We start from the raw sequence: 22,643 nt of genomic DNA, 5'->3' as shown, positions 1-22,643 counted from the left end.
ATTTTTTATGCAAGCTTCAACCTCGTCCCTGTATTTATTTAGATATTCGATTTCACCCCCAAACAATATCCAAAGCTATTTAAAAGATCATGCAATAATTTTATGATTTTAAAATATTTCAATTTAAATAATTATTAAAAATAGAGCTAAAAGAGGAATATTTTTTTTATCGTTTATATTAAATATTTTGAGTTTCCACAAAATATGTAATTTCATAATTTTATATGATATCTATTTTACATAATAAGTTATAAATCAATAATAAATAACTCAGAATTTTGCAAAATTATTAATTTTATCACAACTCTATAGCCGAATCCGATGGTAGAATTAGATAAATATATATTTCTTTTTTATATTTAAACATAATTAACTTCTCCTATTAATAATATTTAATTTATTAACTATGGAAATAATCATTAATTTTTAAAAAATGATTAATTTTTATATTCTAAACATTTTGTTTTTATTTGAATTGTTATAATTTATATTCCCTTGTATATTTTACTATTGAAGAAGTCGTATGTCTAGTATTTACAAAACTACCAAATATTTGTTGACAACTAATCAAAATATATATAATACGTAAAAAAGAATGATGAAAGTATAGGGGGTAGATTTAAACTTTGAATAAAAATGAGGGATTGTTCTGAATTTTGTGCCAACATATTTTATGTATAGAGTTGTGTATGTATATGCGGAGAGAGAAGGAATGGGGGATGATGAAAGGACATAGCTGGAAACGCATACCAAATCAAAAATTGAACAGTCTCCCTTTTCTCTTTGAATAGTTTTTGGGTTAAAAAGGGCATAAAGTGAATACAGACAGTATTATGAGAAAGAGAAAATTTTGATTTTATATTTGAATATTTTCAAAGATTAATTAATTATTTTGTGAAAATAAAGTATTTTTAGTTTTGCTTTTTTAATTGGAAAAAAGGAACAAATAATATTATAGCAGTCAAATCATGTAAGATTGTTGTGAAAATGAAGAATAAAATGAAGATGAAAATATGAAATAGATGGGTAATTAATAATTTTATCTAGAGTAGGTCTTTTGTGAGACAGTCACGAATATCTTTATCTGTGACACGAATCAATCTTATCGATATTCACAATAAAAAATAATACACTTAACATAAAAAATAATATTTTTTTATGAATGACCCAATAAAAAATCCGTCTAACAAAATACAATCAGTGAGACCGTCTCACACAAATTTTTGCTTTTTATCTATTCATTTTCCAAAAGACAGTGCGCAGTGATGGAATCGACTGACTCATGGTCGATCACATCTGATTGATTACCTATTTTTTCTCAAAAAAAATATCCTCTTGTTTTTGTTCTTTCTATTTTTTGGTATTTTAAGATGATAAGCTTTCTGTGTTTGGCTTTATCTAGAGTTGTCTTAGTTTGGACAAAATCCCAACAAAACAAAAAGATTTTAAAAAAAAATATTATAGAGCAAGAGAAGTTGCGTTCTAAGAGAGAGGAAGAAAGCAGGCTTTCAAGAGTGAAAGTGTGATACAGAAGAAAATAAGAGGCGTTAGTATGTATGTTAAACAAGGCACCTAAGGAAGAATCCATGCATTCAAATCTATCGATAGGCACGAGCATTCGGACACAAAGGCGTGACGGAATCCGGAAAATCTGTTCTTGGCCCAGCAAGAGAATAGTAAGCCAGGATATGAGCAGGATGCTCCACTAGAACTCGTTCCCCATTCGGGTCCTCAATGTAACCATATTTCGCAGGTATCAACTCAATATTCCAATATGGCCTGACCATAGTTAACAAATCTCGACCATCCCTAGATGTCCGAAATCCTTGAACCCACAAGTACCTCAGAGAATGCAGCCGCAGGACAGTTATAGCCAGTGCTCGTTCGCTGAAACAACAGCCCCTCATTTCCAACTTTTGAAGGCTAGGACACCCCTTAGAAAACTCCAAAAGACCGTCGTCCGACTCCCCAACATAACCAAGAAGCATCCATCGAACATTTGGGCTGTACTGTCCTATGTAACCGAGGCCTACATCAGTTAACCCTCCGGGACGGAGATATAGAGCAAATCTTCTGAGTTTATAGCAACCTATCAGTAGAGATCGAACTCCGCTGTCGAGAGGTAAATCGGTAATAACTTCCTCTCGATCAAGTAAGACTAGCCGAAAGTCACATAGGTTTTTCGAGTGTCTACCGAGGCATTCGAGAGCTGAATTTGTAATATCAGACACATAAACAGCTAAATACTCGAGTTCAAGGCATCCTTGAGCTAGAGCTATCAATCCTCTCTGTGAGACCATGCCTTCCACATCTTCCATATCTTGTTCATCGGCTCCCAGCTCTATTCTAAGTCTTTTCAATCTTTTACAAAAATTAGCAAGAACTTCCAATCCTCTATCTCCAAGCACGTTTCTAGCCTGTTGGAAAGAGATCAATAAATTAAATGACAGAACTCAGAATGAAAATTAACTGAATATATCATATATATTGAGAAGAACAAAAACAATATAGCGACAACGAAATCTTAAAGTCTTATATTGTTCACTCATACCTGGTACCAAACATGTCAGCGGAAAAACATATGGAACAAGAACTTGTGAACAAAAGTGTTGTACGATTCCATTATTTGATACAACAGAGCTTTTGTCCCATCGAGACAAACAGTGATAATTTTCCAACCCTACTCCCCAAACTACTAAACTAAAAGTAAAAGTTTGGAACGAAAAGAATCAGACACGTGTAAAGAGGAGCCAATATAATGAACCAAGAACACTCACCATGCCTTCCTTTTTGAATTATGCCCCATAAAATTGAGTAAAAGGGGAATCCCATGAAATAGAGAAAAATGAAGCTGCCACATAGTTTCTTGATCGATGGATCCTTACTCCTTAGTTTATGAATCTAAGACTAGATAGTTTGTAGCCTTCTCTTCACAAGAACTAGTCATTTTTGGAATATTTTATATAAGCTTCACGGATTATGTGACTCGTGACAAGCCATCCTAACATCACGGAATTCATCCAGTATGCATATTCTATTCCATTGTGAATATTCTTAGGAAAAGAAGGCACCATTAAATGGTAGCTCATGAGTTGGATTTGAGGTCCATCTTCATTAATAAACAAAAAACAGTATGCATTGGCGGACATGAAGATACTGATCCCATAGAGAAAAAATGAGCTGACTTATACTGAACAAGTGTCATAAGAAAAAACTCTTGACCGACAGAGAAATAACGTAATAAAAAAACCATCGTTCTGCGTATTCCAACAAACGACAAAATGCATAAGTCGTGAGTTGCTTCCAAACAAAAAAAAATAATTAACGATATAAGTGCTTGAAGGGTTAAACAATGATGTCAAAATTTTACCTCAAGAAATTCCAAGTTTGGACATCTTTGCAGTAACATACAGTGGCTTTCAGTGTCAAGCAGTACATACAAAAGATCCAATTTTTTCAATCTGGAAGCAATTGGATAGATGATGGGCATTTCTTTGTTACCCAAGTATGTAAGACCAAGGCGGCACATATTTGGTGGGAATGCCACAGCATTATACCTTTCATATTGCTCGTTAAGGCCTTCATCGACCTGTTCAGGAGGCTCACTAAAAGAGCCCCCGGCAAACTCTTTCAGAGAAGTAGCAGCTCGGAAAAAAACAATGAGCTCCAAAAGATCGCATTCACAAATTTTCATTGAGGACAAAGATTTGCAGTTTCTTGCTATCAGTTCAATGTCTCCGGTCCTTACTTTTACGAGATCAGACATGTAAAAATTCAAATTCTCAAGAATGGTGTTGTTCATAGCCAGCTCATGCAGCCATTCGCCATCATTCTCAACCATCGAGCTTTCTTCCATAACAAAAGTTTTCAGATTCCTGAAAAGGATTAAAGATTACTAAATTTGGAAAACAAAGAGACTCATCGCATCCTTAGTTGCTGTTTTAAAATCAAATAGCGACTAGAAAGGATGAGAATTCCATGTAAGAAAGATAGAGAACCAATTGGACCAAACAAGGGGATGATTTTTAAGTGAAAAGACGAAAATGTTACCACATCGACTCAGCAGTCTGATCAATACCCTTTCCGGAGTAGAAAAGAATTTTTGGTTCTTCATTCATATTCTAGGAACCACTCAGTTTAATTGGTCTATACTGGTCAACATATAATCCAAATTGTACAAGACCATTAAGATTAAAGTTGTAGATGATCAAAGCCATTGACAATTTAACTGACAACAAAATAATATAGAAAAACTCGTACAAAATATTTAAGAAGTTTATTATATCCCAAAACTGAAACAATCTTCACCTGCCAGTCCCAATAGAAGTTTTTTTTATCTAAGCAACTAAATTTTCTTGTTTATCTGTTTATTTCTCCGATAATTCCTCAATACCCAGCCAGCTTCTAAAAGTCTAAAAATCGAGGCAGTGACCGAGTTGTGCCTAGACGGAGCCTTTTAGAAGGCTGCTAAAAACAGAGATAACAAACTTATGAATTAAATTAAGTAAAACATGGATTGAATCAACCTGCACAATCGTCCCACAATCCGAATTCCATCTGTGGAAAACCCGCAACACTTGTCCAATTTCAGGACTTCCAGAACCTTCCCCGCCGCGGAAGTGGCAAGCAACTCGAGATCCGAATCCTTAACAATCATCCTCCTGAAATGCAGCGCTTTCATTCTCCCAAACGACCTCACGATTTCCTCCACCCACGTGGTGACATAACCACCCCAATCCTCCGGAATCAAATTAAACATGGCTGCGCGCGGCTTTCCCTTCAGCTTAAGCGACTCGAGGTGGGGGAACCGCCGCGAGAGCCGCTGAGGCGTGGTGGTGTAACAGAGTGCGATTGTCACGTGCTTGCGCGTGATGGCGTCAATCTCGTACCAACGCTTGCACACGAGTGAGAGCGCGTCCCGATCACGTGGGTCCTGAACGTACGGGATCGCACACTCCCATACGGTGTCGTGCTCTCCACCACTGGTGCTGCTTGCCTTAACCGATTTCTTCTCTTCCATCCCACAATTCCAAGGGTGGGTTTCCAGACCTTGACCACAGTTGCTATGGAGACGAAGTATTGTCGGACGGACGGCGAAGATGAGTTGGAGAGGCTTAATCGGACGGTAGTCGAGGGAATAACCAAGGATTGGGATCCATGGCCACTGGTAGAGAGCGGGCGGAGCTACGTGAGAAAAGGACAAAGTGAAATTTGACAGCAGGATAATCAACTTTACTTCCCCATCAACTGTTTATATATAAATAAATATTTATTATTATTATTATTATTATTATTATTTTATAATGGATCCTTCGAATTCTAACCACAACAATATTTGTGACCCTTGGATTAAGAGTTGGAATGCTGCCCAAGATATGGGAAATGTGGTCAAGGTCTTGAGGAGCAATTTGCAAGGTATTATTCCACAGGGTAATCCATATTGTTACTGCAAAATGGAATTTCTTGAGGTAAATTTTGAAATCATTGCATACATGCCTTTTCCCTTGCATTTGGTTCCATTTTCTATCCATTGATAATTAATTGTTTGCCTTGGAAGTCTCTTTTTTATGACATTTGTCATTATTTGTTCTTATAATTAGTATGTTGGTTAAAATAATTTTTGAAGGAAAGAAATACCTGCATTGATATCATAGCCAACGGCTACAATCTACTTGATCTGAAGATGTAAATTAATTCTCCAAAAGATTCTACCATCTAATCCGGACAATAAAAAACAAACAACTAAAGAGAGACGAGCAAAGAAAATGAAGAAAAAGAAAGAGAGAAATTAAATTGAATCAGCAATATTCAATCAATGAATTTACCGGGACACCATTTTCTGAAGCGAGTGTAGCATCTAATTCAGAAAGCTACCGTATATTCAGGTACAAAGTTATGTGCCATATATGAATACAAGTTCAAAATCCCATTACCCCACGATCTACAAAGTCGATGCATGTTATCAAGGCCAAAATCATGAAACGCGGAAGACTTGAGTGAAACCCGTTACCATATTTGATCATGGTGTAGCTGAAATGTAAATTTGAATCCTGGAACTCCCATTTTGCTGCAAGATTGTAATCACAAACGAAATCTCGCGCAGGAGTTTGATACTCAGCTACCTGCAGCAGCAGGAACAGCGACTGGCTTTGAATCTTCTGCCTTTTCGTGTTCTTTGTTAAGCATCTGCAATCAGTTTTCCAAAATATCAAGCTCACAAGTTTTATACAATTAGCATACAGCAACCCTGATAGGTAGCAAATGGGTCAAATATTTGAAGTTCAAGTCCCAAAAGAAGAATGAAGAAAACATAGGAAGATCAGACTAGAAATCTGCAGAAGAACATCCCCATGCCAGTATCTTTGTTTTAATTTAATTTCGCATATAACTTGTAGGTTTGTATCATAACTCCTCAGTTCCGTATTGCAGTAGTTGTATTCCTCTTTCAATCAATTAATTAAATAACTGTCTAAACTGTGCAAAAGCCACAACCACAAAATTCACATCTGTCTTAGGCTTCATGCAGCCTACAACCCAATCAGAAGCCCAGACCAGCAATCTGCGGTAGAACACCCCCATGCCAGTATCAATTTATTTTAATGGATTTTAAAAGTCAATGTTCTTACAAAAAAGAATAAACAATAAAGCAGACCATCTCACCTTGTTGTTGATCAAATTATGAAGAGCAATCACACTTCTGATGAGGGATGAAAGATATATAACCAACATCATATCATTTGTTTTCACTGTAGAGAGGAAGCATATTATCGATTTTACTAAAGAAAGACTAAATTAATTAATTGTTGAATAAAATTAAAAAAATAATTGGCGTCCAACTGTCTTACCTGCAAAAGCTTTAATTAATTCAGACACGTTCAGATTAGGGAGTAGGTTGAACACATCCTGCAGAAGTTTAGTAACATATCAAGATATACAAAATAATTTCGATGTGGAAGAGCAGCAAGACATAAAAATTTCTATGAGAGTTGGACAACTTGAAAATTATATCATGGGCCAAAATACACCAACGCACCACTTATTCAAGCAATATGGAATAACGCAACAAGAACAAATAAACAAAGACCAAAATGAACTAAACATTCATCAACAATAACACAAAAGGAAAGATTCAAGTGCTCGCTCAATAAATAACAGTAATGAAAAATGAAAAGTGATACCTGGAGATGGTAAAGAATTTCGTGGTTTAATGGGAGCTTCCCCTCAATGACAAGGTCCAGATAGTCCCGGATTTCTTTTAATCGTGCATCCAATCCCTTCAAAGCAGAAAGTTTTCCAGTGACCTGCACATGAAAATGATTTATAAGATTCTTATTTCCTTCGGTTATTCAACAGAATGGCATAAATTAACATTTTCTTCAGTAAATAAAAAAAGATTTAAGGTTGTAATAGATTCCATTGTTTCTCTAAAAAAGTATATACACTAAATGAGGAAGGGTGTTAAAACAACCTCTGTAGCAAGGGTGCTGATAGTTGTGTCCTTCACATCCCTTAACAAGTGCTCAACTCCTATCATAAGCAGGATAAGTGGGATTAGAAACCAGTTTACATGGGAGTAAAAAACCTAAATTTACCAGGTTCAAAATCCAACGGGAAAAGATCCCAAAGACATCAAGCACGATGTTAAGTGTGGAAAAATGGAAAAAAGAAAATCTTAAATTAAATTAATAACTTTTATGATATACCATACCAATTTCTTCAACTTCATGAGCGGCAATTTCCGAAGGAACATGCACAAACACCTTCTGGCTTTTTTGCGTGGCATTCTGCATATTACAAATAAAAATCTTAAGAAAACTGTATTCTCCCCAATATTGTTGCCCCTTCGGAAAAGTGGAAAAGAACACAAACATGTCAGATATATCTTCAAGATACCTCTTTAACCTCCTCGACCGCAAAATAGGCCTTAGTTGGTATCCCATGCTCTTTTGGCTGAACATCAATAATGACTAACACGGGAGTTGGCACATAGCTGCATGACATGAAGAATTATCGAATATTATTGAAATAGTCATCGTATTAGAATAGAAAATACCATGATATACTATGACTCAAAACCAAGAGCATTGGAAAACACAGGTGCGGTAAAAGAAAATGATTGACTGTCGTAAGTAAGAGAAGGATGAAACATGAACAAAAAATTTAAATTGGTTACTGTTCAAAATGAAGTCAAATGGCCAACATCAACCAAGATCGGACCAAAGGTGAACGAGTAGGAAAAACATCTGAATAAGATATTGTTTTTAACACGTGAAAAGAAAACTTAGAAAAAGAAAGCAAACCAATAAGAATCACAAAGGAAATTCCAGAGTTACCCAGAGTAATCTATTTCTAATAGGACTATTAAGCTCCACAACACGAATAAAAATATGTTGAGGTTAATCACATAATCATGAACGATCAGAAAGCATCATTGGCAAGATTGCAATATTTTGAGAGAAAGTAACAGCTGCGATCGATGATGTTTCAGAAAAATCATAATGTATTTTCTCTAGGGTGTTCAAGCATAAGTGTATTTCGCAGATGTCACATCATCTTTACATGAATTATACTAAGTTTATTCCACTAGCTCCTCATCAAACTTAAATTTTGTTTTTCCAATCACCCAAAACCTCCTCAGAAACAGTAAGAATAACACTAATATCGGACATCACCACAGAATACACATGGCTAAGAAAATATTTACAGATACAGCAGCTCAGGTAGAAACAAGCCTCCAAGAGAGAGAGTTATTGTCATGGTATCCTAGAAATAGAACAAACTTGGGGAAAAGGAGAAATTTAATGAATGATGCAAAATTCACCGAGTTACCAAAGAAATGATGAGAATATTTGAAAGAGTGAAAAATTAAACGCAAAACTGCTAATGCTGGACCCAAGGGGTTTCAACAGGATTCCACATATCATCATAAATATTCTATTGGTCAGATCAAGCAGTTTCCATCTCGGAAATGATGGACGAAGCAAGGACTTGCCACATATAGGCCATGTTTGCATATTACATTCAAGATGGCACTCTAATATATTCTAAAAACAAGCTTTCGAACATTTTTAGATACGCAAAGCATCTTCTACAGTATGCCCACATGCAAATTGTTTAACTCCATGTCTGTTTTTGTAGCATACATGGAAACAACATCCGGAAATTGCCAAGAATACAGATCTGTTAATCAAACACTTCCTATTTAAACAAAGAATAAACCTATGTTCCTCGAGAGGGCAGAAATCTTACTCATTAAAAAGCCCATGAACAGATAGGTCATTCTCCCTGAGCTTGGGACCAGTGCTATACCAGCCAACAACATGCTCCTTTGCTGACATGTTTTATAAATCAATCAAGTTAAAATTAGGACTCACAAAGTGGCTAATAAGAATTTGGGATCATGGTAAATCACATACCATTAATTCTTCTGAACATGGAAAACATTGACTCGTGGTAGTTGTGATCAAGAAACCAAATGCTCGGGTCCCGATCTTCTTCTTCAAATGGAACTGCATATATCATCCAAATGGAAATTTATAAGGAAAGCAAGGAAAAATTCAACTCGGGACAAAATTTACCCTACTAGAGTTGGAAGTTCATTTAGGACTGACAAAATTTGAAGATTCCTGCAAATCAAACATTCCTTACGTTTTAAATTTTTTCCATACCTTCTCAAAACTCAACATTGCAAATTTACTACAAGTATATTAACATTTGTTTAGCAAGATAGTGTTTGAGAGAGAGTGAGACTGAAGAAAATAAATAGATAATTTGACACATAGACAAAAAGACTCGAGATCTAACATTAAGTCAGAAACCTATGTCTTGCTGAATGTAATCGAACCCTAATCTTAAAATTTGGACAAAATTACAAAATTGACATTTCCCAATGTCGATCAAATGCATGTATAGTCGGAAGCACGATCATTTCAACACAACACAACCAATAAAAATGTAGAGAAAGTTCCGTCTTGAGCAATATAAAACTCTTGCAATGACACGTTCCTGATTTCAGTTTCAGACCTTGAAGACTAAGGAATTCCCTTACTTTTTCCCCACTAACTATTAAATGATGTTATGGAAGCTAATACCATAACGTACAATTCTCTTCAGATTCCTAACCGCAGCTACCCATCCGATTATTCTATTACCTTTCCTCCAAAGTGTGAACACACCCCAAAACTTAAACCCTAAACAATACCCAGCGGAAGCAATTATCATCTTCCGAATTCGACCCTACAAGATGCCATAAAACAATTCTTCCAACCAATTGAAATTCAACAAAAATAAAAATTCAACAGTCTATAGTGAGAAAAAGGGTCAGATCTGAAACACCGACCGGCGTAGCTGTTGGTTACATCAACCGTGCCCTTAAAGGAAGAGCCAAGAAGAACTCCAACGACACGCTTCCTGGTATCACGCGCCACGCGATTGTAGTGGTCGACGATGCTCAGCAGCACCAGTGGGTGCACCACCACCTTCTCAATCGGCCGCGACGATATCTGCTGAGATTTTATCACGTCCATATCTCGCGATTCTCACTTCTACTCTTCTTCTCTAACTTTTTAGGGCTTTTAGGGGGAAATCTGGTTTCGATTTCTTGGGCGGAAAGCTCTGTTGTTTCTTACGCTTGGACGATTGTTGTGAACGCCGATTCAATCTTTGGGTCACCAGGCCCAAATAAAATTTGTTTGTCAGCAGGCCGAGTCTAAACATACCAACTTATTTGAAGTGATTACAATTTTCTCTACCCGAGAAAACTGGAAAAAAGATAAAATACTTGATTTTTTTGGATTTGAGTTCGAATTCTAAGATTTTTTTAAATCCTAGAAATATTTGGGGACGGATATGGAGATACTATCTTCATCTTTGAACTCGTCCCCAAAAAAATATTAATATTAATATTAATATCAATAAATTATTATTATTATTGATATTAATATTAATATTCTCATTAATAATATTATTATACTAATAAATTTTGGTTTGGAGATTCTCCATCCATTAATATTTGAGTAGGTATTTTGTGAGACGGTCTTACGAATCTTTAACTGTGAGACGAGTCAATCCTACCGATATTCACAATAAAAAGTAATATTCTTAGCATAAAAAGTAATATTTATTCATGTATGACCCAAATAAGAGATCCGTCTCACAAAATACAACATGTGAGACCGTCTCACACAAGTTTTTGTCTTAATATTTTTGAAATGAAGATGAGGCAAATATGAGGTTTTGATCCTGAGAGTTCATGTTTAAGATTTCTCGAACCCAAAAAAAGGGATTGGGACGGATACGGAGGTGGAGATAAAATTTGGGGGCAAGCATGGTAAATCCACCTCGTCCCGCCGTAATTTCTTTGTGATTGTTTACGTCTTTCTACTATGTTTATAACTTTTTATCAAATTATATCTTCCTATTATATTTATGATTAATTATAAACATAAAATATATAAATATAATAAAAATACTCAAACGATATTTGACTGGAAAAAAATATGTTCCTATCTTATTAAAATTTGACCAAAAAATACTAAAAAAAACATATTTTGTATTAAATTTTAACGTAAAATATATTCATCACTGGCTAGTTTTCCATTACAGAAAAAATTTTCAATTTCAATCCTGTACGTTGGTTATTTTGAGTTAGTCCAGTAATTTATCAATGTTTGGTTTTCATACAATAACTTGAGTTTTTTTGTTTTGGTTCTTTGTTGTCCGAAACCACTAAAACCCCCAAAATATTATTTATTTGACACCGATAATATTCTAAGTAACTAATGTGACAATAATAAACCTTATATTATATACATTAAAATATAGATAAACAAAAATTGAAGTATTGAGATTCGTGTTGCTCTATTCTTTTATTTTTGGTTAGATTAATTTTAGATCGAGTAATATAAGTTTAACTCAAGTCACACGTACCGCGTAGAAAATAATCAGTACCAAATAAATAATGTTCGATGGGTTTAGTATTTTCGGGCATAAAAAGAACCAAAACCAAAAATAAATCATGTATGAAAACCAAACTTTTATAAATTATAGGACAAAAATTCAATAAGATAAACTTACCTAATTACAATTATAATTTATCCTACATTAAACATGAGCACCGATCTATAGTAGTTTTTTGAAAGTACATCCTCAATATGTATCATTCTTAGGTACCTTTATATATTTTATGTTAAACAAGGATAACTAAGTTAGCTATTTTGTAAATTTATTTCAAAACATTTATACTCAAATCATTTCATATTTTATATTAATTTATAGTCATTTTCAAAACTGTATTATATAGAAAAGCTTATTGTTTTGTAAAAAATTATTAATATCGTAAGACGGATATTTTATTTGGGTCATCCATGAAAAAAAAATATCAATTTTTATTATAAATATAAACAGAATTAACTCATCTCATAGATAAATATTATTGAGACCGTCTTATAAAAAATCTATTTTTACAGGATTGATATAATAATAAAGCCTTTTGTTATAGCTTCCAAACAATATGATGCATATTTAACCAAAAGTCACATACCACTAATACAACAAATCAGAACTACCGATAAACCTAGCTATAGTTAATTTTCCATATTTCTTCGGTAACTTTTTGAAAACCCTAATTATTTAAAACAACTCCAATTGTCTCATGAACAAACTCTTGAAAACCTAGCTATGCCAGAATATCAGCTGTTGAGAGCCATATGGGATCATATTCGAAGTCTTTTACGAGTCCTAAACGAAACTTAATCGGAGATCCAACGTGGGATGATCCATCTCTGCGTAGGTGAACTTCGAATTCTCCTTGCAAACATCCCGAAATAATCTGATCCTTTCGGAACCTGTTGTTTCATTGAAAGAGTTCAATGGGAAGAGTTGTAAAGTTTCTCTCACTCTTTCCGGCTCTGAAACTTTATTTGTCTCTGAACCTGTATTGTAATTAATCACATAGTAAAAGAACCTTAATTTAGTATCTTGTGAAGATAGAACATGCATGCTTGAATCAATGCAAAAAAAAAAGAAGAAGAAGAAGAAAAAGAATGTTTTTCTGCAACTATAAAGAACAAGATTTCATATTTTGTCTCTTAACTATATATGTATAGTTCGAAAAATTTAACTCTACATGGATTCATGGTGGCTCAATCATATCCGCCAACTTTATTTTAGTATTGATTTTGATCCAAATAATTTGATTGAAAGTCATAACTTTATGTATTTTTCATCCACAATCTGTTGGTGATTTCCAAAAAATATATCAGACATATAAATACATAAATGAAATTCATAATTTTAGCTAGAAATTAAGTGAGCTAATTCGGCATGAAAGAATGAATGGAAGCTTACCTTTTGCAGTTGAAACCTTAACGTAATTAATATCAGTAGTAGTGATTTCATGGTTTGCTTGATCTTCAACCAAAACCCTGCGGCGTTTCTGTCTCTCCCTGGCCTTGTGATTTTGGAACCAATAAAACACATTCTTGCTCTCGATTTTTCCATAGAAACTGAGCTGCGAAGATATCTTCTGGATCTGATCGGTGCTTGGGGTACGAAGCCCTGACCTGAACAGATCCGTCAGAACTTTAACTTGTTCGCTTGTCGGGTTCCACCGCCCACACTTGGTCCCTGTCCCACCTCCGCCGCCTCCTCCAGAGTGACCGCCGCCGGGAGGATGAATGCATATGTTGCTCGAGTACTCGTCCATTTTAAGTGTAATTTTGGTGAATCTTGATCAGAATTTTCTAATAGAAGATACAAGGGTTTGTTTCCAACTCTGGTACAAGTGAGTTTCAGTAATCAGCGTACTTATAAACACATACCACTAACTAGGACATGTCCATTATTGGATTTTTTTTAAGTTTAAATCTTGTGTTGGTAACAGATGAATAATATATTTTGTACTTACTCAAAAACCAATACATATATATCTTATATATATATATAAGACAATATAATGCACACACCTCTAACAGAAACTCTTGATGATATTTCAATTTTCAAGAAAAGAAACATGTATTTTGTCAAAAAAAGAAAAAAGGAGAATATATAGACACATGTTAAAAGAAGAGAATTTTTTTGAATAAACGTAAATTGTTGACTGAAAATGATAACAATTACTAAATAATTATAACTAAGCAGGAGCTTAACTTTATCTTCATCAAATATGAATTCTTGTTTATATGATAACTATCTAACTTTAAATAAAATAACATGAGAACTTAATGTATTTTAAACCAAATTTCCACAATAAAATTTAGAATTAATTTAACTTGAGACATGATCCAAGTCACAACAACTGATCACTTCGATTCGCCAAGAAAATATAAATGTATTCTTGGCCAAGTTAATAAATTATTGTTATTACTATTTAATATTATTCTTGAAGATCATACATATCACGTAAGTTAATGTTAAAAAGCAGTAAAAAACTCTGGCTATGTGACAGTAGTGCATTGAATTTAGGGAATGCGAGAAAAATGATGAATATTTGATGGGATTGTTTATATGTATGTATACATCTGTGTGTCTACGTATGTGTGTGTATATATAATTTATGCTTGGTTTTTTGTGTTGAATGGGAGATAGAGATGCACAAAAGCTGCCACTGTTCAAAGTTTTGAGCCCAGAGCAGACAAAGAGGAGTCTCCTAGAATTTTCTGCATTAAAAATTCATTATTAATATTCATAAGTAAATTATAAATTTCATTTTATTTCAAGAAAGCAAAACTATACGTTTGCATCTCCACTTCGAGAATAATAATATATATATAGAAATTCTCATATGCATTAGTAGTTTTTAATTTATTTTAACCATTTCCAATTCGTTTAGTACTGTCAATCGAAAACACACTCTCTTAATACAGGAGAACAAAACACATCACAAATATTATAGAACTAAGCACTCAAATGCTATTAGATGAGAGAAAACTCGAAGAAGATATAATTTCAGAATGAATGGAGGAGCTCTATTTATAGAGCCTCTGTCAGTGTGAAAACGCGTATAAAAACGTGTTTTCTCCTCTTCAAATTCCCGTGAAATTTCCATACACGTCTTCTCATTTATTCTCACGTGACTTTGCCTTTTCCTCATTCATTGAAATATTTAATGCATTCTCTTACCGACATTTCTCCCACTTGGAGCTTTGATTGAGAATCAAACACATCTCCACACATCCTTTCAATCTTGTCATTCCCTGCTGCTTACGTTTCTGCTAGGCCACTTGAGGATCTACACCACTCAAACTTATCAGTGTTCACTGGCTTGGTCAGAAAATCAGCTATGTTATCTTTCGTATGAATCTTCTGCATATCCACGCTTCCTTCCTCTACTACTTCCCGCACAAAGTGAAATTGGGCTCCAATGTGTTTAGTCCTGGAATGAAAAGCTGGATTCCTTGCAATGTGCGAGGCACTCTGACTGTCACAAAACAAAGGAACATTCTTTTGTTTGTGCCTGATCCCCTCCAATAACCTTTTAATCCATATTGCCTCCTTGCAAGCTTGAGTAGTTGCCATATATTCTGCCTCCGTTGTAGATAACGCCACAACTGTCTGCAGTTTTGAAACCCAGCTTACTGCTCCTCCTGCAAGTGTAAACACATTACCAGTAGTAGATTTCCTCTTATCAGGATCACATGCATAATCTGAATCGACATAGCCCCTGAGTGTAAAATCTGATCCTCCATAACATAATGCAACATTCGAGGTACCCTTAATGTGTCTAAGGATCGTCTTGACAGTGCTCCAATGCTCTCGTCCATGATTCGCCATATGCCGACTAACTGCTCCCACTGCTTGAGCAATGTCCGGTCTTGTACAGATCATGGCGAACATCAAACTCCCCACTGCTGATGCATATGGTACTCGAGACATCTCCATCCTCTCTGATTCACTGCTAGGACACATCTCGGATGATAACTTGAAGTTAACAGGAAGAGGGGTCGATATTGGCTTGCTATCTTGCATGTTGAAGCGTTGCAAGACTTTCTTCAAATAATTTTTCTGGGAAAGCGAAATCTTTATGTTACTTCTGTCTCGATGAACTTGCATCCTTAGAATGTTGTTTGCTGGTCCCAAGTCCTTCATATCAAATCCTCTAGCCAACTGTGCCTTCAATTCTTGGACATGATATTTGTTGGGGCCTGCTACCAACATGTCGTCTACATACAACAGCAAAATGATATAATCATCACCAGACCTCTTAAAATACGTACAAGGGTCTGCACTCAGTCTGTTGTATCCAAGGCTCATGATATAGGAATCAAATCTCTGGTACCAACACCTTGGCGCCTGTTTGAGACCGTACAGAGATTTGTTCAACCTGCAAACCAAGTTCTCTTTGCCTTTTTCCGCAAAACCTTCTGGCTGAAGCATATAGCTTTCTTCTTCAAGATCTCCATGAAGAAACGTCGTTTTCACATCTAGCTGTTCTAGATGTAGGTCAAACACCGCACACAATGCCAACACTACTCTGACTGTTGTAAGCCGAACCACATGAGAAAATATCGCATTGAAATCAATGCCTTCTTTCTGAGCATACCCTTTTACCACCAATCTAGCACGATACCGCTCCACTTGGTTATTGCCATCACGCTTGATCTTATAGACCCATCTGTTTCCAATGGCTTTCCTTCCTCGTGGTAGTGTAACAAGATCCCAAGTTTTATTCTTGTCTAATGCCTCCAACTCTTCTTGCATTGCTATCATCCACAAGGATACATTCGAGCTTTGAGTAGCCTCGTGGAAACTCGATGGCTCACCATCCTCTGATAATAGACAATATGCAATATTGCTTTCAGTGACATAATCTGAAAGCCAACCTGGTGGTCTTCTGTCTCGAGTTGACTACCTCACATTGGAAACTTCAGACTCAACATGTTCTTGTTCTTCGTGCTCTGGTACTGCTTCACAAGAATTTTGACTTTCATCCGTCCTATTTTTCATCTGAAATATAGTAGTTTCTGAATTCAATATGCCTTTGTCTCCCTTTATTTTATCTTCCTCGAAGATAACATTCCTGCTGATGACAAGCTTGTGAACAATAGGATCCCACAAGCGAAACCATTTTACTCCATCAGCATAACCCAAGAAGATACATTTTCTGGATTTCGAATCTAGCTTCGATCTTTCTTGCTCATTGTATAGAACGTACACATGACTTCCAAATGTATGCAAATGAGAATAATCTGTCGACTTCCCAGACCACATCTCCATCGGAGTCTTCAGATCAATCGCCACTGAAGAAGAACGATTGATAATATAACAAGCGATTCTGACTGCTTCCGCCCAAAATGACTTGTCTAGACCCGCAGTCCTTAACATAGCTCTTGTTCTATCCAACAAGGTTCTGTTCATTCGCTCCGCCACTCCATTCTGTTGAGGTGTGTAAGCCGTCGTGAATTGTCTTTTGATGCCCTCATGTTGACAAAATGCATCAAACTCGTCACAGATATATTCTCCTCCATTGTCAATCCTCAAACATTTGATTTTCTTTTCTGAATCAAGTTCAACCCGCGCTTTGAAATCTTTGAAGATCTGGAAAGCATCTGATTTTTTCTTGATTGGATACACCCAACATCTTCTAGAGAAATCATCAATGAACGAGACAAAGTATCTCGCTCTTGCTAGGGATACAACCGGTGCTTGCCAAACATTCGAATGAATCAATTCCAATATGCTTTTGCTCCTGGCAGTAGAAGTGCCAAAGTTTAATTTGTGTTGTTTACTGGTAACACAATGCTCACAAAAGGGTAGTGACACTTTTGTAAGTCCCGACAACCGCTTCCGTTCTGAGAGAATTTTCAACCCTCGTTCTGACATATGCCCGAGCTTTCTATGCCATACCACTGTTAATTCTTCTCCTGAACCATTTGATGCAACAACTAGTGCTGCCTCTTTGTGTGTTTATCCCAAAAATACATACAGTTTTGCAGCAACCTTTTCCGCCTTCATAACCACAAGCGCGCCTTTCACAATTTTCATGATCTCGTTCTCAATACGAGTTTTGCAACCGATGTCATCCAATTGCCACAAGGACAAAAGATTTTCGTCAGTCCTTTCACATGTCGTACCTCCTGTATGGTGCGAATGATGCCATCAAATATTTTAATTTTGATAGTATCGACCCCAGCGATTTCCAAGGCATGATCATTTGCCATGAATACAGATCCTCCTGAGACTGGTTCATAATGATCAAACCATTCTCTCCGAGACGTCATGTGCCACGTCGCTCCTGAACCCATAATCCATGTGTCACAAAATTTGTGCATGCTTTCTGCAACAGTTGCTGCTTCGCTGAATAATATTTCACCACTGCCTGAAGTACTGGCCACATTTCCTTGAAAACTTTTATCAATACTCGTACACTCTTTCTTGAAGTGCCCTTTACCGCCACATTTAAAGCAGTAAATATTTTTCTTCTTACTTCTTGACTTTGATCTACCTCGTCTTTGGCTTCCACTGGAGTCACGGTCCATGAATCTTCCTCTTATCATCGGTAAAGCCTCTACCTGCTTCGATGTTACCAACCTATCTTCCTTATTCTTGCGTCGGCTTTCTTCTTCGAGAACCGCAGTTAAGACATCGTCGAATCTTAGAAAGCCCATAAGAATATTGTTGGTAATTTTGATGATAAGTTGATCATATGAATCTGATAGACTTTGAAGTAGAAGCTCCGCACGTTCATTTTCCCCTATTTATGTCCCATGGAAGAGAGTTGGACAAATAGAGTATTTAGTGTGTTGATATGATCGGTCATCGATGAGGATCCCGCCATCCGAAAAGTATAAAGTCTTCTCTTTAGGAAAATCATGTTGTGTAGGGACTTGACCTCGTACAGCTTTGTCAGAGTATCCCAGATAACTTTGGCTGTTTTTATCTCAGAGATACTTGACAAAACTTCGTCTGCTATAGCCAAGTGTAAAGTGGCAACAACATTATCATTCATCTCATTCCACTTTCCATCGTCCGTAATTTCCACCGATCTATCTCCAATAGCCGTCAAGCAATTCTCCTTTCTTAAAACTGCTTGTATCTTTATTTTCCACAGCATAAAATTACTTCCGTTGAAATTTGTTATCTCGTACGTTCCCGCCATTATGTCTACAACAATTTTAGTAGACTAGATAAAATAATCATGCCTTAAATAAAAATCTCAAAAAAAAAATCTTTTCTGATGTGGACGATCAGTCTAGGCTGCAACCACAGAGCATACTCAGAATTTTAAGAAATTTTAAACCAAGGCTCTGATACCACTTGTTGGTCCCACTTGCGGTAATTTGAGATAATAAAACCCAAAAATAAAGAATAAACTGGACACTGAGATTTACGTGAAAAACCCCTAAAAATTATTAGGGTAAAAACCACGGGCAAGATGTAAAGAATTTCCACTATAATATTTTGTGGTGTACAACTCACTCACTGTGTTTCCAAATAGAACACACTCTCTTAATACAGGATAACAAAACACCTCACAAATATTATAGAACTAAGCACTCAAATGCTATTAGACGAGAGAAAACTCGAAGAAGGGATAATTTCAGAATGAAGGGAGGAGCTCTATTTATAAAGCCTCTGTCAGTGTGAAAACGCGTATAAAAACGCGTTTTCTCCTCTTCAAATTCCCGTGAAATTTCCATACACGTCTTCTCATTTATTCCCACGTGACTTTGCCTTTTCCTCATTCATTGAAATATTTAATGCATTCTCTTACCGACATTCTTGAGTTTTCTCTGTCACGAGCTTTCTCATGAGTCATTATTCAGAAAATATCTTCACCAGTGGAAAATGGGTTCATTTCATTTCCCCAACACTTGATGGTACCAAAACTCTAGGAATCTAGATACTTAAACTTGGAGATCCTGAGTTCAAGTGTTGGAGAGACGAAATAAACCACTTTCCAATGGTGTGATATTCTATTAGTGATGACACATGGGAAATCTCATAAGAGAAGACCCTAGGGAGGCCAAGATCAAGATAGCTTATTCCATAGCATAGAGGGGGACGCCTAGGTGTGTGGCGGCGATGTTTGACGAGAGTTGCAAGTTTTAATGGGTCTTTATCATCAAAAGATGTCTCTTAGTCTCATTTTCGATATTTATGACTTAAATCTCAATCGATCTGAATGAATTAACACAATGAGAGACAACATAACATTAACTTAAAATGATCAAACAAAGAAAGAGCATTTGCATTGATTTTGAATTTCTTCTTCTTTCTTTCTTCTCAAAAGGTAGTTTACTTAATTTTCTGGTTATGGAACTTATGATTTGTAGTGCTAGTATCACAAGTTGAAATTCGTTGTATATCGATAAACGGTTATCAAATCCCGTGAACGACATGTGCGGGGCAAATTCGCCTTAAGGATAAAGAGTTATCTCTTGCCTGGACTTCAAATTTGCTAACATAGTTTTTGAGTTTTATTGTCTTCAAGTTGCAAATCCAATGAAGATGTTCTTTGAGAATGTGGCCTGGAATAATTCAAGCCACATGAGAGGTATTTAAGCGCCTGATGTTATACAGAGGAGGCACCTAAAGGCCCCCTCTACACCACAGAATTTTCCAGGGCGTGAGGGAGGCGCCTAAGCTCTCGTTAAGCGGTGCCCAGGTGTTTGGCGGCGCAGCTTGATAAGAGTTGCAAGTTTTCATGGATCTTTGTCACCAAAAAGTGTATCTTAGTCACATTTTCGAGATTTATAAATTAAATATCTATCCATCTGAATGAATTAACACAATGAGACAATATAACATCAACTTTGAGAGGATCAAATAAAATAAAAGCATTTGCATTTATTTTGAAGTTCTTGTTTCTTCTCAAAAAGAGTTTGTTTCATTTTCTAGTTATGGAACCTGTAATTTGTAGTGCACAAGTTGGAAGTCTTTGTATTTTGAGAGACGATTGTTATATCTAATGAGTATCATGTGCGGGACAAATTCGTTTTAAAAGACAAAAAGTTTTATATTTCCTCGACTTCGAATTTGCTAACACACTTTCTGAGTTTTGCATGTCTTCAAGTTGCAGATCCAATGAAGATGTTCTTGGAGAATCCACACCAACATTGACATCTATATATGTATAGGAAGATTAGATTGATTTTTATTAATGACATTGTTTGAGTGAGTAGGCAAAAATTCAAAATATAAATATATCACAAAACCTCCTATAAAACAATTTCACATGTCAATTTTGTGATACAGATCTCTAACCCGACCCGACCCGACTTATGAAAAAATATTACTAGATCGGATCGACTCGTCTCACGAATATATTTTCGTGAGATCTTCTTACATGAGATATTATACTATATATATGTACATTCCTACTCAGCCTTTGAACTAATTCAAAAATTGCTTTCTGGCAGAGTAAAAATAACCATATATCTCTAAAAAAAAATCAATCTACAAAATATTCATGATTAGGGGTGAGCGTCGGACGATTCGGTCCAGTTTTACTCTACCACGGTTATATTTTTCGGTTTTGAAAATATTTAGTATGAAACGGTTCGTTTTTTTAATACGGTCTGGTTTTTCGATCGATTATATACGGTTTTAGTAATTAATTTAACTTATTATGTCCGACTGAAATATTAGTTTTAGAGACAAAGAAAAATAACACTAAATTAAAATAATTATGATTTTGCATCTAAAATGAAAACAATACTACAATTTTGTTTAGAACTAATATTAATATAATACATCATTTGATTACTGCAATACAAAATTTAGACTCAATGACAATAAAACATAAATTGTTCCGATATCAAATAAGTAATTCCGATAATTAAATAAGATAACTTGTCACTACTAAATATAAAAATATATTAAAGGCTCAAATGCATGGTACATAATTCATAAAATATGAGTATATTATTAAATGCCCAAATATATGCCGCATATTTTATAAAAATCCAATTTTTAGTATTTAATTAAATATTTTCGATCGGTTCTGTTTTTTTGGAACCAAACCGAAAAACAACTGAAAAACATAATTTTCTTTTTTAAAAAAACCGAAAACGGCCGAAAAATCAGAAAAACCGAAGTGTTTAAACCGAAATTTTGGGTTGTATCGATTTTTGGTTTTAACCTAATTACGCCCACCCCTGTCAACGACTAGTCGAAGAGAGCTAGACAAGCCCTAAGAAACAAACGTGATGGCCTAACTCAATTCTTGACAACAATCCCTTTTAAAATTCNGTTTCTTGGATTAATTGAAAATAAATCTAACTTTATGAATTATATATAATAATCAATCAAAGAACTCGATGTAATTATAAGTATATTAAGCTAAGCTAAGAGCCTAAGACAAGAAGCATTGGACATTAGAAAAGCCAATTTGGTCCCCCTTTTGGTTGGTCATGTGTTGTCTCAATCTCTCTATCAAATCTCAAATTTTGGTGGCTTTATGTCGCCTAGTTTGTGTCCCCATTACCCCTTAAAAGGAGGGGATTAATTTAATTTAATTTAATTTAATTTAATTTAGTTTATCCAACATTTTTTTTCACTAACACAGTCAACGAGTTTCAGTATCCATGTCAGTAATTTGTGATCACTAAACTCCAACTAGGATCAAAATACAATGTCTACTTTTGACTTTCATCAATAAAATTCTTGTTTGCCACTGATTTTTCATGCATTTGGCAGATATA

General features: G+C 35.4%; 3 protein-coding genes across 3 annotated transcripts; all 3 read right to left on the bottom strand.

The window, feature by feature from the left end:
* Positions 1 to 1,449: 1,449 nt before the first annotated feature.
* Positions 1,450 to 5,239, bottom strand: LOC140982592 (coronatine-insensitive protein 1-like). The gene is made up of 3 exons (XM_073449160.1): positions 4,527 to 5,239; positions 3,371 to 3,875; positions 1,450 to 2,417 (listed from the first exon to the last, which is right to left on the bottom strand). The coding sequence occupies exons 1-3, from the start codon at positions 5,018 to 5,020 to the stop codon at positions 1,599 to 1,601; spliced, it is 1,818 nt and encodes a 605-aa protein (XP_073305261.1). The 5' UTR covers positions 5,021 to 5,239; the 3' UTR covers positions 1,450 to 1,598.
* Positions 5,240 to 5,788: 549 nt separating this feature from the next.
* LOC140983276 (26S proteasome non-ATPase regulatory subunit 7 homolog A-like) lies at positions 5,789 to 10,676 on the bottom strand. The gene is made up of 10 exons (XM_073450244.1): positions 10,340 to 10,676; positions 9,417 to 9,509; positions 9,250 to 9,331; positions 7,894 to 7,990; positions 7,709 to 7,784; positions 7,469 to 7,527; positions 7,179 to 7,301; positions 6,846 to 6,903; positions 6,661 to 6,746; positions 5,789 to 6,186 (listed from the first exon to the last, which is right to left on the bottom strand). The coding sequence occupies exons 1-10, from the start codon at positions 10,524 to 10,526 to the stop codon at positions 6,115 to 6,117; spliced, it is 933 nt and encodes a 310-aa protein (XP_073306345.1). The 5' UTR covers positions 10,527 to 10,676; the 3' UTR covers positions 5,789 to 6,114.
* Positions 10,677 to 12,688: 2,012 nt separating this feature from the next.
* Positions 12,689 to 13,705, bottom strand: LOC140982149 (WUSCHEL-related homeobox 5-like). Its single transcript, XM_073448567.1, has 2 exons — positions 13,348 to 13,705; positions 12,689 to 12,932 (listed from the first exon to the last, which is right to left on the bottom strand). Exons 1-2 carry the CDS (start codon positions 13,703 to 13,705, stop codon positions 12,739 to 12,741), a joined length of 552 nt encoding a protein of 183 aa, XP_073304668.1. The 3' UTR covers positions 12,689 to 12,738.
* Between the last annotated feature and the right edge of the window lie 8,938 nt (positions 13,706 to 22,643).

The sequence above is a fragment of the Primulina huaijiensis genome, chromosome 8 (genome assembly GCF_012295235.1).
Source record: "Primulina huaijiensis isolate GDHJ02 chromosome 8, ASM1229523v2, whole genome shotgun sequence".
Lineage (NCBI taxonomy): Eukaryota > Viridiplantae > Streptophyta > Magnoliopsida > Lamiales > Gesneriaceae > Primulina > Primulina huaijiensis.
Note: the sequence above shows the minus strand (reverse complement) of the source record. Positions and strands in the feature narration are given on the sequence as shown.